The sequence below is a fragment of the Coturnix japonica genome, chromosome 8 (genome assembly GCF_001577835.2).
Source record: "Coturnix japonica isolate 7356 chromosome 8, Coturnix japonica 2.1, whole genome shotgun sequence".
Taxonomy (NCBI): domain Eukaryota; kingdom Metazoa; phylum Chordata; class Aves; order Galliformes; family Phasianidae; genus Coturnix; species Coturnix japonica.
In genome coordinates, this window is record NC_029523.1 from 13,104,991 (window position 1) to 13,121,996 (window position 17,006).

The 17,006-nt window shown below is 47.0% G+C and overlaps 1 protein-coding gene across 1 annotated transcript; it reads right to left on the reverse strand.

The window, feature by feature from the left end:
- Positions 1-491: 491 nt before the first annotated feature.
- Positions 492-16,585, reverse strand: LRRC8C (leucine rich repeat containing 8 VRAC subunit C). The gene is made up of 3 exons (XM_015870066.2): positions 16,477-16,585; positions 7,003-7,144; positions 492-4,880 (listed from the first exon to the last, which is right to left on the reverse strand). The coding sequence occupies exons 2-3, from the start codon at positions 7,138-7,140 to the stop codon at positions 2,610-2,612; spliced, it is 2,409 nt and encodes an 802-aa protein (XP_015725552.1). The 5' UTR covers positions 7,141-7,144; positions 16,477-16,585; the 3' UTR covers positions 492-2,609.
- Positions 16,586-17,006: the final 421 nt, after the last annotated feature.

Consider the following 17,006-nt stretch of genomic DNA (forward strand, 5'->3'; position numbering starts at 1 on the left):
CAAACCCTTGGGGAAGATACAGTTATTAGCTTGAAAGTGCTTAGGCTGGTAAGGTTTATTCCTATGCAGAAGGTAAATAAGGAAATACCAGCACAAGGCACTTTATACTCATGTAACTGTGTCCACATGAGGGATTGCACTGGCATAAATATAATCAGCAGCAAACAAAACCCCCATATCCTCTACACGATGTATTTAAAAACAGAGCACAGAACAAATCTCCAGCCTTCAGTTACGAGGTGTGCATAATTTCCGTTCAGAAGACAGAGCGCTGCACATGGAACAACGTTAGACACAAAATAAATTATAGGCTTAAAATGCGACATCTAGGAATATAAAGATTTTTTTTTTCTAAAAAACTTCAAATGTAATCAATCCCATATTTCAAATCTAAGTAAGATAACTGTACAGCTCCACCGATTACTGGGACATTTTAAACAGTTTACATTCATCAGGGACAACAGCACTTTGGTTTACATAATTAGGTTAATATGAGTAACGAAACATTTCTCTCCCCCGCATTACATCAAAGTGAAATACATTTAGAATATACGTATACTGCCAAGCTGCTCCAATAAGTGCATTCCATATATGAGTAAGAGTAGCTCTTGCAATAGCTACATCAGTTATAGCTCTTTCATAGAAGTAAATCAAACCACTTTAAAAAAAAATCATTTTAATTCTTTCATGCCTGACCCAACTTTGATTAATCACACAGACCTTCTCTAGAACACACTCAAGCACAACAAATCACTCGCTGGGTCTGGGGGCAAACCCACTTATCAGACAGTGCATCGCACCCTGAATGAATGGGGAAATATTCATTTTGCCTTCCCACCTGTGTACGTCTGACTCAAAACAACAATCAGCTCAAGAACTCAGAATGACGGTAGTTCAAAACACTTGATTGCAGCTAGAAAACATTTAAGAGCAACCAACCCAACAACAGTCAAACAGTTATAGAACTTGGAACAATCTGCAACTCATAAACAGCATTGTCTCCTAGAGAAAGAAGTAGTGACTCCTAGATATTCTCACAAAGCATTTATCCAGTGCTGGCATCTGACTCAAATGTGCATTGCTGGATAGAATGAAAAGATCTCCCAGCCAAATACTTTGCTATCATATGGTTATTTTTTATTAGCTTAAATTAGCCTGCGAGCAGCACGTGAGTTATCATGGACTGTGTCTGCCAAACTTGCCTAGAAGAAAGCAAGCGGCTGGATAAATAAAGAACAGGACAGTTTCAGAGGACAAAGTTCCCAACTTGAAGCATAATCCATTAAAGACTCCATTGACTATTAAATTATTTTAAAAAGCAGACAGACCTCCGAGTGTATGATTTCTGATTTAATGACTATCTGCGAGAGGAAACCAGAGCCTTCATCACTGTCCTCTGGAGGCCGAGACTTTGAAAAAGTTAATGTATTCACTGAATCCCATTTTTGCAAATCTGCAAATGTTCCTGTGTTGGGCTTGGCAATGTAATGCCAAAGCTCAAATAAGGAGCATGTTCACTGCTAAAAATAACGTCATTTCCTTGCCAGAAGGTTCACTCACTGAAGACGATTGCACTTTTTCTGAATCCTGGTCCTGCACGGTGCCAAGCATCCCTGTGGGAAGTGACTGAGAGATGCAGAGGACACTTTCTCCCTTGCAGGACCAGACATTAAGTGGAGGATGGGTACAGCGTTTTTGAAAGTAGTGTTTTACCTCCCGGGGTTGACTTTTCCAACAGTGTGGATTCACTGCACCCTTTCCATTCATGCCAGCAGGAAATGGGCAGCTGAATCCCTCTGCGTTGTTCAGAAAATCTTCAGCTCGCATCATTTTGGTAGGGACTCCTCTGTGACCTGTGCCCTTACTCCTCCATCTTGGGTGCAGAAATCACAGTCAGTGCCTCCTGCTCGGACAGCACATAAACACAGACACAGACTACACTTCCCAAAAGTCCCTGGAGGAGTTCTGCATACTGCCTCTGACCTATGAAAATACCTCCAGCCCTTGTACAGAAAGAACCATATCAACTTGCTTTGACCATCTGAGAAAACAGTGTCATAAGTTAAAGGGAAGTCAACCCAGATCTTGTTAGATCTTGAACACCTTCAGTTCCCACCAAAAAATAAAGAAGGAATGAGGCATTCAGCACCTGCAGGACTACCTGATGGAGACCACATCCTACAAGATTAACAGCAACCGGGAAGACAATATAATTACCTGTTACAGATTATGCAATCCAAAGCATACAGTTGAAATACAATTTCCCTATTGGGATTTACCAAAGGGAAAAAAACAAAACAAAACAAAACAAACAAACAAAAAAATCTCAGCAGATAAAACCGTTTACTTTTGCTAGTAAAAATTAAGTTACAAACACCCTTGTTGTCAGGGCAAAATAAACTTAAAAATATCTTAAAACAGTGAAAAAATACAAGAAAATTTTATTTTAAAAATATATGTACTCCTTACTCCAAATTTGTTTGTACAGAAAGGACTTCTTAAGAAAGCAAAGAAACGATAACAAACTAAATGCATGTTCGGAGTATGCACTTTCTACAGGGTATTTGGTAGAAGCGTTATTTCTGTAAAACTGAGCAAGAAGAAGCTGGTTATTCAGCTTTCATTTGTTCCCTGACGTCAGAAGGCAACGTTTCAAACAAAGCGTCCTCTACAGTGAAACCAGTCCGCTTCAGAGACCTACATTCACCAAGTTCCGGAGGGAGAATTTCAAAGTGATTGCCTTTAATATCCAAGTGGGAGAGGAATACCAAATTACCAATTTTAGGTGAAAGGACAGACAAGTTATTTTTCCCAATTTTCAGAGTCTTAAGTTTTTTGCAAAAGTACAGCTCGTCTGGGACACTCTCCACTTTGTTGCAAGTAATGGAAAAGTACTGTAAACTCTGCAGAACTCCTATTTCAGGTGGAATGAAGCGAATGTCATTGTAAGACAAATCCAAATATCTGATTTTGTTGCATAGGAATAGGTGGGATGGAAGAACCTCTATTTTGTTATGGCTGAAGGAAAGCCGTTCGAGACTAGTGAGTTTCTTTATATGCTCAGGGATGTATGTTATACTGTTGTACCACAGCTTTAGGATTGTCAGTTTTCGCAGATGTTGAAAACTCACTATTTCTTCGATGGATTTGAGGTTGTTTTCCTTTAAATCCAACTCCTGGAGACTGAGAAGGCTAAAGACCGCGTGAGGTATGCGCTCTAAATCACAGTGAACCAGTTCCAGCTGTGTCAAGTTGACCATCTTCTTCAGGTTGTTGAGCATCACTAGCTTAGTGCCGTCATTGTGGATGCACAATTTTTGCAGGTGACTTGAAACATCAACTGCAGACTGCGGGATTTTGGACAAGTTACTTTTTATGTAAAGGACTTTAAGGCTTTTAAGTTCCCGAAATGATTCCAATGTAATGTTTTTGGAAATATCGTGACTTAAGGAGCCAATTAAATAGAGCTCTTCCAGATTTCTGAGGCCATACATCCAGTGTGGAAGTTCTCTGATGTCATCAAACTTCACGCTCAGGATCTTGAGATTCTCCTTCAGAAAGGCCAAGGCAGCGCTGTGGATCTTCACTGAACACTGGTGCAGTGACAGCTCCTGGAGATTGTCCAACTGTGCAATGGTTGCTGGTATCATTACATTATTAATGATTTCAAGTTTTAAAGACTGCAGCTCAGTAATTTCAAACACTGTGTCAGGTAATCCGGAGAGCATGAAAAGCTGTAGCTCCAGATGGCTATGGGAGTTCGTTTGTAGCCTCTGCCTTAGTTTGTCTGCAGTCCACTCATTGTTTAAGTTCAGCTGTTTCAGCTTATTTTCACTGACTTCAGACAGAAAGACAGCAAACCTCTTTGAATAGAGAGGATCGTACTGATCTATCATGTGAAGCATAAAAGCAAAGTCATTCTTGACATCTGGGATATCATCAATTCCTGTCTCCTGCCGTACATATTCAAAGGAATATTCTTTCAGTGAGCGATAGAACAACCAGTATAGAGTATAAAGGCATGTGAGGCCATAGATGCTTACAAAGCACAGGTAGCAGTATGACAATTTAGAGAATAGATGTGCCATTGTGTGATTACAGCAAAAATTCTTGTATCCTGTCATGTCTTCTATATCAACATTACAGACAACTGTAAAATTAACTTCTGAGACAAGTGCTGTGTTGTAAGCAATAATGATAAGGAATTTAATTACCTTAAGTACAGTCTGGCGAACATACATGACATAGAGTATGTCCCCCTCCTCAACATGCAGTCTAAATTTCTTCACCTTTTCAAACAGTGCTTTGGCCTGTTCACCTTCTTTCTTGTCTAATGCCCCATGTGTTCCCTTATCCACAACCAGCTTCTCAGGGATTGACTTTAAAGACTGTGTCTTGACCAAAGTGCCTTCAGTGCTCGGTTGGGTAGTATTAGATTTGTTTATGTTGTTCTTCCTGTTATCCTTCTCTTCAGAGTCTTCTCCTGACACTTCAGATAAGGCTCTGGTTGTCCACGGAGAATCAAAACATTTCCCAAGTATTGAAATGAAGTGTTCAATTTTGGAACTCGATCCAGGGAATTTGAACCAAAAGTTACTACACAGCATGAAGACCAGCGTGTGTATAAGGACAAGGTAAGGGAAGTACTTGGCATACCAGTGCAGGGCACGTTCGTAGCAAACTTGATTAATAAAGCTGTATTGCTGAAGGTCCAAATCAGTCTTCAGTCCTTTCATTTCAACTGTGGCTGGAGGGGTTGATGGCTTGGGTGGAGGAAGAGGGGTTGTATCCGGGATTGTGCTAATTACATGTGAAGTATTAGATTGGTTCTGGCAAGGCTGTAGTCGCTTTGGAAGGCATATTATCTTGTCTTGCATGACCTGAAACACACAAAAATGTATCTTTTAAACTGATGTACAAACAGTGATGGCAGTATGACTGGGCAACTGTCCTTGGAGTTCTTCCAGCTGTTAGGCATTCCACCCCATAGCCTAGCATTTGGTCCCACAGTCTGAGATAACTATTACTGCTGTCATTCCCAGAAGATACTTGTTCTATACGCCAAGAACTAGGTCACCCCTTTTCAACGATGGTTAGCTTTCCATTATTTGGATAAGAGGGTATTGAGATAAACCAGAAAAAGGAAAAGCATGGGCAATGTTTTCACAAAAGGGATCTCCTGCACTGCTCTCTGCAGAGACAGACTGTTCTTGCTGTGTGTATTCACCCTATCAAAGTGCTACACGGGTATTCAGACAGCTTAGGTTTGAAAGCAGTGCAGCTGCATCTGTGTGACTTTACACTCAAACAGTGATGCCTATAACATCCAAAGTGGCTGACAAAGAGTCAACGTGAGCACATCTGCATGGGTACATTCTTTATCTTCAGTCTTAGTAAGGACAGATAGGGATACTTAGAGAGTTAATTGTGTTTTACGCATATGCACCTGGATGTTTTTACATTCAGCATCTCATATAGTTTTCCCACAACACTCCTGTGGGAATAAAGTACATCTGCTCCTGAGTCTGTCTGTAACACAAAAAAAGAGCAACTTCCTTAATTTAGGCTGTCCATCCCCATTGGCAGACTCAGGTGAGATTGCTTTTAGGGACCAACCACCTTTGGTTTAATTTGGGATAAGCCTGAGTTACTTGCCACAGTCCCCAGAGATATGAATTTAAAACATGAATCCACGTGACAAAACAAGGAGCTCTGCTATTTGCCCTGAGTGACTAACTGGGATAAGCCCAAAACAAGAATGTGCCTTCTTCTGTAGTGTGGATGTACCCTTTGACATGGTGGTTGCTGAAAGCACTAAGAATAGAGTATGCAATAAGAGCTTCCCAAAACAGATCCTCCTTGATGATCTGCCCTGGTGCAGGGAGATGCTGAGATGAGACTACATGTTTCTAAGAGTAACTGTCGACACTTCAGAAACTCTTACTGTTAATCTTTGCCTGTAAATGTTATTCTGATAGACACCGTTACTTACACCCTGGATTCATGCTTCTGGTAGTAAGTTGGAATAAGTTTGAAGCATTTCCTCACAGTGTTTTCCAGTGGGCCTCATCCAACCAAGCAGGTATATTTAAAAACAAGAGAAGCTTTACTTCGTGTGCTTAAGCAAACATTTTGCTGTTAATGGAAAATACAGCACTGTACAGGAGACATTTTTAAACATGGATACTGCATCTTCTTCAGTGAAAATATCTGAAATGGTGAATCCAGGTAAAACTACAGTAGATTCCACATGAAATTTGGGACACAGTATGAGAAAATATTATGCCACATGAAGAGCAAAACCTTCCTGACATAAGAGCTCTGTCAGTATGAGAGCTCCATTTCTGAGTCCTGCCAAAAACTGAGAGACCCGTGTCTGAGCTAGTACTGTAACTGTCTGCTCGTGTGAAGTCCATCCCAGACAGTATTTTCCATCTCTCTTCAGCTTTTGGCTCTTTAGCAAAATTTAGCTACAGTGAGTGACAGTAATGTCAACTGTTTACATGTAAGCATGCTCGGAGCTGCTTTGGAATGGAGGAAGCATAATATTAGTTGTGGGTGGCATTAATAAAACAAGCACATCCATTTCAAATCACTCTGAAACATAAAAGTATCGATGTTTGTCAAATAAAGAAAGAACAGAAATTACAGAATTGCGTATTTTCAAGCTCCTAAGCAAAAACGTGGTAATGTGTGAGAACTTAATTTGATCACCTGTTTTGTCATGCCAAATTGTGGTGAAAACAGGCATCCAGGCTCAAGCCAAACCAACAGCTCTTATCTAAGTTGGCACCACTCCACTGGCCCTAGCACAGCTCTACTGATTTGCAGCTGTGAAAAGTCTGGCCTGTGCCATTCAATGTTTCTGCCTAAACAGCCTTAATCCTGGTAGCTGTAAATTTGGCTTTGTTTGCTGCAAATTCAAGTGATTAATAACCCATGGCACCGCCGCTCTCCCAGCACTTCTGCAAGAGCCGCCCAGCCCTGCCCCAGCCAATTTACCTGCAGTGTGCAACCAAACACGCCGATCATCAGCATAGCCACAGAGAGATAGTCCGTGAACACATCCCACCAGGGCTTCAGCACCCTGAACGCCGGCTGCTGCTCGGAGAACTGCCGAAACTCGGTCACAGGAATCATCCTCCTGGAAAAAGAGCAAGGACAGCACTCAGCCTCCAGCAGCCAGTGCTCCCCATCCACAAGAGATAGCAAGAAAGTCCTTCTGCAAGGCTTGAAACCCACCCTCGACACGAAGTGGCACCAGGTCCCCAGCTGCCTCCCGCCAAGTCCCTCTGACAAGTCCCACCTCAATGGGCCCCATGGCAGCACCGAGGCCCTGTGTGTGCAGGAAGACAAACTGGCCCCATGCTGCCTCCAACCCCACCAGAGGGTCAACATGGCCTCTGCATCCCTCCAGCTCCACGCTGGCCATGATCTCAGATGCCTGGCTACAGCCTTACCCCATGCTCAGGTTTCACAGGTCCTTTTAGCTATTGCGTTTCATTCACGTCCGTTGCCATTCACAGTGGTTTCTGAGATGTGCCGGAATATTTGCGTGTGTACTCACCACGGTTTTAAACCTGCTATGTTTTGAGTGTAAGTTGCTAGAGCACTTCAGCTAACCAGAACTGCGGGTGCTATGGGCAGATCAAGGGCTTTATCTTCACCTCAGATGTCTGGGCTGACGTCACCAGCTCCTCTGAAAAATCAACTACCAGACGAGCATGCACGGGCAGAGCCACTGATACGAAAGCCTACAGCGTGTTGTGTAATGCATCCTTGAGATCAAACCAGCTCTGAAACTCCCCAGTAAGTTATGATGGAAAGATAAATCCACATGGGAATGTAACAAAAATACTCCCAAAGACAATTAATTAATGAGAAATGTCCTTTGACTAATACTGTAAATGCTCACCACAAACGCCACCTATCATTGTCGCATTTTAAGAGCTCACATTCCTGATTCAGCAGTACCCCTCAACATGGTTCAGGCACACAGCTCACCCCCAGGGGTGGTCCTCAGGTTGCACCGTGCAGCGTGGCTGCTGCGTTTGGTAGATTTCATTTGTAGTTTTAGGGGCCTTTGTTGTGTTACGGGGTTGCTTTATTTCTCGTAAGTGATGTGTAGAATTTAGATGAAGGAGATTCTGGCAGCACAAACACATGCTGCTGTGACCCCTCGTTCCCTTCAGCGGTCACTGCTTGCATAGTGCAGATCCTCATTAGCACAGGACACACGCTGCCACCCACCATAATGGTCCAAGTGTGGGGTTGCATGCCCAGCCCACCTACTCAAGTCCACCAGGAGCTCTGCAGTCCCACACCAGAACCTGTTTGTCACTTATATTGTTTAAAAAAGGAAAAAACTGTTGCTCAACAACAGCAGGCTTGCCTGGACTGCAACAGTGCACGACTTACTTCAGTTCACCCACATTCAAAATGCTATTTAATGGCAAAACACATGGCACCTGAGACATGGAATATGACTTATGTCAAATACCCTTCTAAGTCACCACAGGAAATGCTGAGTTCTAAACACTGGACTGACTGCTGATTAAAATCAGAATTTACTGTTTTTTCTCCCTTGTGTTTCCAGCAACACCCCCCCCCCCCCCCCCCTCTCTACAGAAAACTGCCCATGAGATAAACCACCCAGTGTTCTGCTACCAGAAGGAAATAAAGAAGGAATTGCAGTGCTGCAGGGAAGAGACAGAGGGACAGCAACACGGTGATTAGTCATTTTTTGGTGACGATTCCTAGAAAATGAAGAAGAGTTGATGAAGAAAAATGAATACATGATAATAAAATAGAATGCTGTAATCCAGGAACATGTGCAAGGAATACCTGATCTCCACTGCAAAGGAAAATGAGGGTCAAATGCAGTACCCTGAAGGGAAAAGCAAGTGCTTGAAGATAATAAACAAATATAGTAACTGCTGGAAAGAGATGTGGAAAAGCACCCAAAAAAAAACCCAAAAGATAAAAAACAAAAAACCAACCAAAAAAACCACCCAGTCAGATCCAAACTCTTCTCTGAAGTAAACAGGAAGAGTTTAGAGCCAAATATCAGATAGTTAGTGCTGCAGAGTTCTACCCGGAGTCATCAGCTGATGCATGGGCAATGAGCAGCACAGCATGATGACTTGATGTGACCTGAAAGGGCTAAAGAGAATAAATACATCCGAGTGGGAAAGGAAAGTACTGGACACAAATTAGGCTTAATAAACAAGAGATTAAATCAGAGGATGACTCCAAAATGGCCAGGAAGCAGAGCAGCTCCCGAGCAATTGGGTTTCACCAGGGGAAATGCAGGGAGGAGGCAGGGACAGACAGCACACAACATAAAGGAAATTAACTCATCACCTGCCCAGCACGGCAGCAAGGGGAGTGTGGTGGGCACAGCAGCAAGAAGGGCCTTGTGCACAGGGACTGCAGCCACTGTGCAGGAGCTGATAGGGCAACCCACAGCAAGCCAGAGCTCTCCCTCCCTGGGCTGCCTCAGAGCACCTGGGGAGACACCGCACCATTACCCTCACAGATCCCATCCCATAGCATTCAGGGGTGTGCATCTCTGATACAACCCTGAATAAACGTGCTCCTGGCCCCTCACGGTTTCCTGGCTCCACGCTCTAGCACTGCTAAGTGATTGTTGCTATTTTTAAGCAGATTCTTTTGGAGCAGCTTAACTCATTTCAGACAACATAGCTCTGAATGGATGCACTCCCGCCACCAGCTGAAGGGACCGTGCTGCTGAGCACCATGGCAAATGCTGATGCTGGCTGCAGCCTGCACTCAAAGCTCCTAAGGCACGGCTTCTGTCAGGCATGGTGACTGAAAACGGCACATGTAGTGGAACAGGCAGAGAGAGCTGAAGTCCCTGCCTTCATTCCATCTCTTTGTGTAGATCTGCCAGCACCAGCTCGGTATCAAGAGCCCAGTATGACAGAGCAGGTTAACCAAGGACAATCACCTGCTGTCCCCAGACTGGGGACCGGCCCAACTCTGAAGGGAAAGACACCTCCAGGAAGGCAGCACTCAACATCATCTGCTCAGCAGACTATGTCCTTGCTGAGAGGTCCAAAGAGTCCCACACCTGGGCACAGCTGTGCAACAGTATGGCAGTGGCACGGCCACTCATTGCTCTGTACATGGGTGACTGCAGTTTGCAAGTGCTGTGTGTGCAGACTGCAGGTGTTTGTCTCTAGAAGTCAGGCCCCCTCTGCTACCTTACTCTTCCAGCAGTTACTCAACTGCACTGCCATTCACTGAAGCAATTGCCATTGTCCATCAGCTGTTTCAGAGTAACATCCACAGCCTTGCACCAGAAACAGGGCCCCTGGGTAGTGGACTGGCAATTAATAGCAAGAATGTATTCATTCAGTAGGGGGAGGGCATAAATAACAGACTAGAAAGGAGGAGAAGCACTGTGGTAGGAAAGAGGTAAGGTTGCAGAAAAGCAGTTCCAGTTAAAACTGGAAAGCACAAGAAGTTGGTGAGATCTCTTAAGCCAACCAGAAAAGACACTCAAGTTATTTACCACTCGGCCACATCGTTGTGCCTTAGAGGCTGGACCAGACCCCACAGAGCCTAAGCCAGCCCTGGAGCTGCAGCCCCGAGCCCTGACAGCACTGTGCTAGCTGGGAAGGGCAGGGTGAGACCGAGGAACTGGGACCATGCAGTCCTGCACATAAGAGATCTATCAACAGGAGGAAGCGCTGGGCTGGGCTAACCCAGCTCTCCTTGCTGATTTAAACATACTGCATGTGTTAGAATAAATTATGAAATGCCTTTTGGGAATACTGCTGCAAGTAGGTCTCTGGGCTGGTTCCCATACATGATTTATAGCATATTCATCTTCATTAAGGGAAGAGAGCACAGTGTACACTTAACAGAGGCTGCAGCAATTACAGGAAGCAAGGAGTTCATGTCTTGGACTTGGTGGCAGTGCCTTGCCGAGCCCCCAAATTTGGCCAGTGTATGGGTGAAGCATTTCTTACAGCACTGTAAATAGCCACCCACAGCTGGTTAATTTTAATTCATAAGACTTGGAAACCATGGCTTTGCACATATCCACTGCAAGGGCTAAGCCTCAACTCCAGCACATGCCCAGAGCTCCCTGCACTGCAGATAAACTCGCCCTTCTTCATCATCTAATTGCGAGGAGACATCCAGGCTGGAAAACAGACAAGACTGAGAGGGAAATAAAATGTTCAGGGCTGGAATTAGCAACTCCTAAATCCCAAGAGTTTGGCACTGCACCCTTATCTGAGTTCTCACACACGCAGTACGTGCAGTGGAATGGTGTCTGAACTACCCCGACATTTGGTGCTGGCAATTACTTTGCTGTAGTTTCCCCTGTTACTCTCTACAACTATTGGTGCTTCCTGAAAAATTAAACAAAACCTGCCTTTTTGTTGTTGTTGTTGTTGGGAAAACTACTTTAAAAGCTGACTTTTGGGAAACACAGCAGAAAGGCCTTGCATGTTGCCACTTCTTCAAACATGGCCCACTTTGTGTTCTGATGATTACAGCAAAGGTTTCCATAGGAAGAAATACCACCATTTGGCAAAATTACAAACAAATGATGCCGTTGCTCAAACATAAAGCCCACGTTGAGGAACTGGACAGTCATTAAAACCAATCCATTTACATACAAACAAGTCATCCTTAAAAGACATGTGTTTATGGTGTTGCCAAACAAACTACTTGAAATTCATCTTCCCAGGGCAGCGAGGAAATGTGGCCAGAAGGACTGACAGGCATGAGTCAGGGCTCCTGGGATTTAGCCATGGGCTCCCAGCACTGCCCTGCCTCAGCAGCCCAGCTGCAATAGGAAGGTGCCCACTTCCCTTACCACTTCTGGTGGGGGACAGGAACAAATAGTGCTATGAAGTCATAATTCACCACTTCTTTCCAGTTCTCTACAAAATGATTGAGTTTAAATTGACAGCAAGTCAAAATTCCCCTTCAGAGCCATTGGAGCCAAAGTGATGCCAGACACAACCAGAGCTGCATTTGGCTACAGTGCAGGCACTGGCCAAAGCCCAGCCAGCCCACAAGACCCTGTGCCAACAGCTGCAGCCTGGTGCCCCTGCAGCAAACAGCAATCTCCCAGCTCTGCCGCAGTGCCCAGAGCCACTCCCAGCCCTGAGCTCAGAGCTCGGAGATGCGAGGGATGGACATAACGAGGAAGTGACTGTAATGAATTGCATGTCAAAGTATATGCTGCAATTTCCACCTACGCGTCCAGTAAGTGCCGCCTTGGTGGCGGCATCCCATACAATAACCTTGCTGTTTGTTTTAATTGAGCCACAGTCCTTTTTCATGCGTTCCGCACCAAAAATACTTCCTATTGTCAGCAGCTCTTTGACTTCCACTCAGCTGGGCTGAAGACAAAAAAGTGTCCAGGGCCAGATTCTGCCAGATAAGATCTCCATGAAATCAATAGGAGCTCTTTTGTACCACAGCATTCTGTGATAGCACTGCACAGAGATTTGGCTTTGCTGAACTGTTAGTCCAAATTCAAAGCAAAGTGAACTCTATATATTCCCATGTCAAAGACTTCTGCAGATGCACCACTCACCACCTTTCAGCTTCAAGAATCATGACCCAGGTTTATCAGAGCTATCACTCAAGCTGAGGGCCCTCTTTCCAGAGTAGCAAAACATTCTTAATGTGACTGCAAACCATTAGCAGCAAACTCTAGCACAAGCAAGAAACTATCCACAAAGTGCTCTTCTAGTACTGCAGAAATAGGTCTAAATGATTGAGTAAAGCAAAGCAGATCAAGCTTGAATCAAAGTTACACCAGGCTATCCAGAGCACTTTGATACTCAGATAGATGACAGGAAGAACACTGTAGGACAGATAATATTACATGAACTAGAACCAGACATTGTCAAAGGAATAGCGAAGGACCCCAGGCTAACACAAGCACTCACCATAAAAAATGTTCAGCTGATATAATTAAAAATTAATTCCCAATTAGGACAGGAAGCACAAAGGCTCCATTCTGAGTCTAAGCAGCTCAACCAGCCGAAAAGTTAGTTAAAAACTTTTTATGCAGCGATTGAGCCAAAAACATTAAAGAAATGCAGCTTTCGTGATTTGTGAGGCTCCTTCACATAAAGGACCTTTTCTGCTCCTGCTTGCACACTGCACAAGAGAGCTTTCTAAACTCTGCAACGGTCTCATAAAACACGAATCCCCGAACGCCCTAATAAACACGTGAGTATTCTCAGCCCGACATGCTGCTGATGCATTTTCCTGCCCCCAAACCATCTTTTGTGACAAAAATCCCCAACAATGAAAATGCAGCTCATAGTCTTATCTGCAGTCCTGAAAAAATGAAAAGCCAAATGCATAGAAATTCCAGCACATGAAGTGGATACGATCTACACGCGCCCAGAGATAAGCACTAACAGCTACACAACCGGAATTGCTGCTCATGCAGGAAGGCTTTTAAAGATTATAAACCACAGAGATTTGGAAAACCAGAGCTATCTGCTGAATTGGTCAGATGTTTTCAGCTCCACGTCCAGCCGTGGCCTGCTGAAGAGGGAAGAGCTCAAAGCTTGCTCCATCACAAAGGCCATGGCTGCTCCACAGAGCAGGAAGGCTGAGCCCTCCAACCCCAAAGCCATTGTGTGGGGCTTTGGCCATATCACAGCAGGTGTATAATCTGTCCGATCACAGTCATAAGTAAATGATGGCAAAGAGCAAATACTCTTTTCAGTCACATTACATTTAACAAAGATTTTTTTTTTTCTCCAACAATATTGTGTGTAAACACTCAACTTGCTTTATAAGCTTTGGACAGTGCTCTCTGAATACTAAAAATGCTTCCCTACAGCAGCCCCTGCTCCTGAGCCACTGCAGGGTGACACAAAGCATGTGTGTCTCAGTACCTTGCCCCATTGCATGGCAATGCCGGGCCTGTGCTCTGCTCCACTGTGTGACGCTGGGTAACTGTGCAATCCAAGCTGTCACCTCAGCTCCAGGAGTAAGCAAATGAAATAGGAAGCATTCTCACAGCTTGCAGCCTTATTGCCACCTTATGGGGTTTTAGATTCCAACCCCTACAAAATCAATGATGTGCTGTTGCCTCTGAAGGAAGATGTGGCATCCCATCTCACTGCTTTCAACAGAGCACCACTTAGTCCAGAATCTGAAGCTGGTACACAAGGCTGGATGCTGTCTGCCTGGAGTCAATGGAAAGGTAAAGAGAGAGAAGTACAATCCTGAGCACTGTCCTGAGAAGCAAGCTGTGATGTATTATCTTGTGCCAGCCCAGGCCCCAGCACTCCACTCTGGGAGATGGAAACAGTCGACACAACCTCCATGGTGTCAAAAACACAGAAAGAAACCATCCCTATCAAAGCTCAGGACTCTCCACACGATGCAGTTACGATTCCTGCTCCGTGCCAGCTGAGCCCCTCAAGTCAGGCACTGACTCAAGAAGCTGAGGCAGGGGCTGCTGGGTTCCCTCTATTGCTTCTCCTGCAGGGCCGGGAGGTGATGATGCAGCTCTCTACCACAGCCAGCAGCTCCAAGCAGGCGAGGCGGCACAGCCATATCTGCCTGAGGTGAACCACATCTCCCGTGCTCCCCAGATGCACCACCACCAGTTTGCACCGCAGCAGTCACACAGAATCCCTGGGCATGTTACTCAGAGGTGAGAGAGAAGTTTCTGATATGCTGAACACTTAAAATCCAACACTTCTTAACAATTCTGATAAATCATTTTGGAGAGCGACTGGCTTATTTGCTTTACTACATGAGGTTTTGGGGGAAGCATTTGGGGACTCTTCTCTTTTTCTTGGGTGTGGAATGTTTCCTCTTCAGGCACTTCCATGCCCCTCCCCTGCCATCACAGCACCATGGTGGCCAGAACAAGATCTTTCCACTGGGTTTTCCCAAAGGGAGGAAAAAGCCTGTACAATCAAACCCAAGCTCCTGACATTGTGAATTGTTTGGAGTACCACCAGAGATTTTCTGCTTCCTGCAGCATTGAAAGAGTTGGGCTGGGAAATGAATAGCGGCCACTTGAACCAGCGCAAACAGAGGTCAGCAGACAATTGGGGGAATTGCTCCTTGGCTTATACCGTCACAGGGCTGCATCACACCACTGCTTGGGCACAGGGCTGGTGTGATGCTGCTCCTGGGGCAGCACCCCCTGGGCTGCTGTGAGGTGAGGTGGCAGGGCTGCAGGGAGCAGCTGGCAGGCACCAAAACCCAGCTCCAGGCAGAGCCCAGCACAGAGCTCCAGAGAGGAGTTCAAGAACCTGCAGTGCTGCGCTTTGCTGGCATCAGCACCAGCCACGTCCAATGCTGGACATGCAGTCACTAGGTTTATAGACTTCCCATCCTTTTTAAAACTTCTTCCAAGGGTAATCAATAATAACAATAAAAGAAGCAAACAAACAAACAAAGGATGGAACGTTGTATGACTTTAACACCAACAGCAGAGCCTGTTAGCATCCAGACTGGAGGAAAACAGCATCATGGCTGCCGTGCATTTTAGCAAACTCAGAGTGCAACGAGAAAGGAAATGATTCAGAAACCACAGGTGCTTTGCACCGCAGCCCTGGCACATCGAGGGCCTGGAGCCCAGGCCGGCTGGGACGCGGCCCCGCACACACCACGCTCAGCCCCCGGACCCACCGTACGGTCACACGGGGCTTTCGGAGAAGGACAGCCCGCGGGGAGCGCTGCCCTCCGGCCGCTGCCCACGCCAGAAGGAAAAGCAAAAGCAGCTCGGAAACAACGCGGGGTGAGAGGAAGCGCGGCCGCTCAGCGGGATCGGCCGGGCATTTCTGCCTCACCTCCCACTCTGTGCCTTTTCCCCATCACCACCTCGCAGAGCGCCTTTCTGCCTCCCCAGGGTTACTTTAAAGCATCACCAGCCCTACTGAGCTCCATGGAAGCAAATGCAGACACGTGCGCGCTCACACACGGCCGCTCACGAACACCACATCTCTTCTTAAAGCCAGTACTTACTCTTAAAGTAAAAATAAAAATTAAAAGGAGCAATCCACGACTCACACACTGCCACCCGCAGTAAAACCCTTCACCTTTAAACACCTCCACCCTAACGCAATTGCCGCATTCGGCAGCGTTCCATCACCCCCGTTCCTCCGGGCCAACCGCTCCCCGGGAGCAACGAGCAGCACCGCCCGCACCGCTCTGCATCCAGGCCGGGCCAGCCCCGCTCTCCCGTCAGGGCGCACGCAGCGATCCCCGGAGGCGCGGCACAGCTCGGCGCGGGCGGACTAAGTGTTCCGGGCTCGCCGTGGTGCGGGGGTTGCGGGAATAAAGCAACGCGAGCCCCGCGGCACCGCGCCCGGCTCTGCGCCGGTTACCCCGCGGCCACCCCGGGGGGCTCCGTTCCCGGAGGCACCGGCGCCGTGAACTCCCCGCGGCCGCCCCTCCGCAGCGCCGGGCCCCGTGCGGCCCCGTGCCCGAGCCCCGTCCTACCTGCTGCGCGTCCGGAGGACTCACGGGCGGCGGCCGGGCGGCAGCGCGATCATTCCGCGGAGCAGAGCGGGGCCGAGCGCGGCGGGCAGGGCCGGGAGGGGCCGGGCGGGGCGGGGAGGCCGCCGGCAGCCGCGCTCCGCCCCCGCCGCTGACCGCCGCCGGGCCACGTCTCTCGCCTGACGCAGACGTCGGGGCCGGGGGGCGCGGGCAGAGCGGTCTCCGCTGGCGGTAGAGCTCCGGGCGCAGCGCCCCGCAGGCCCCGCCGAGCCGGGAGGGACGGGCACGCTCCGCCCCGCGTGCCGAGCCGGGGGGCGCTGCCGTTATGCGGCCGAGGCCTCGGGGAACGGCGCCGCCGGGAGCTGCCGTGGGTGGGGAAAGTCCTCGTTGTGAAGCGCGGTGCGGTGAGGGGACTGCGGAGAGGGCTGCGCCGCGGCTGGCATCGCCTTATTAACCGCAGGAAAGCGCCTCGGAGAGCGACAATTGGAAACACAAACTTCCAGCCCGGCGATTCAGAACGAGCAGACTGAGAA

What these genes read in the sequence shown, in the direction of transcription:
- LRRC8C (XM_015870066.2), bottom strand. Translation starts at nt 7,140, where the DNA reads ATGATTCCTGTGACCGAGTTTCGGCAGTTCTCCGAGCAGCAGCCGGCG. An exon ending in TGTTTGGTTGCACACTGCAG is followed by an intron (nt 4,881 to 7,002) that starts GTAAATTGGCTG and finishes TGTGTGTTTCAG; the next exon opens with GTCATGCAAGACAAGATAAT.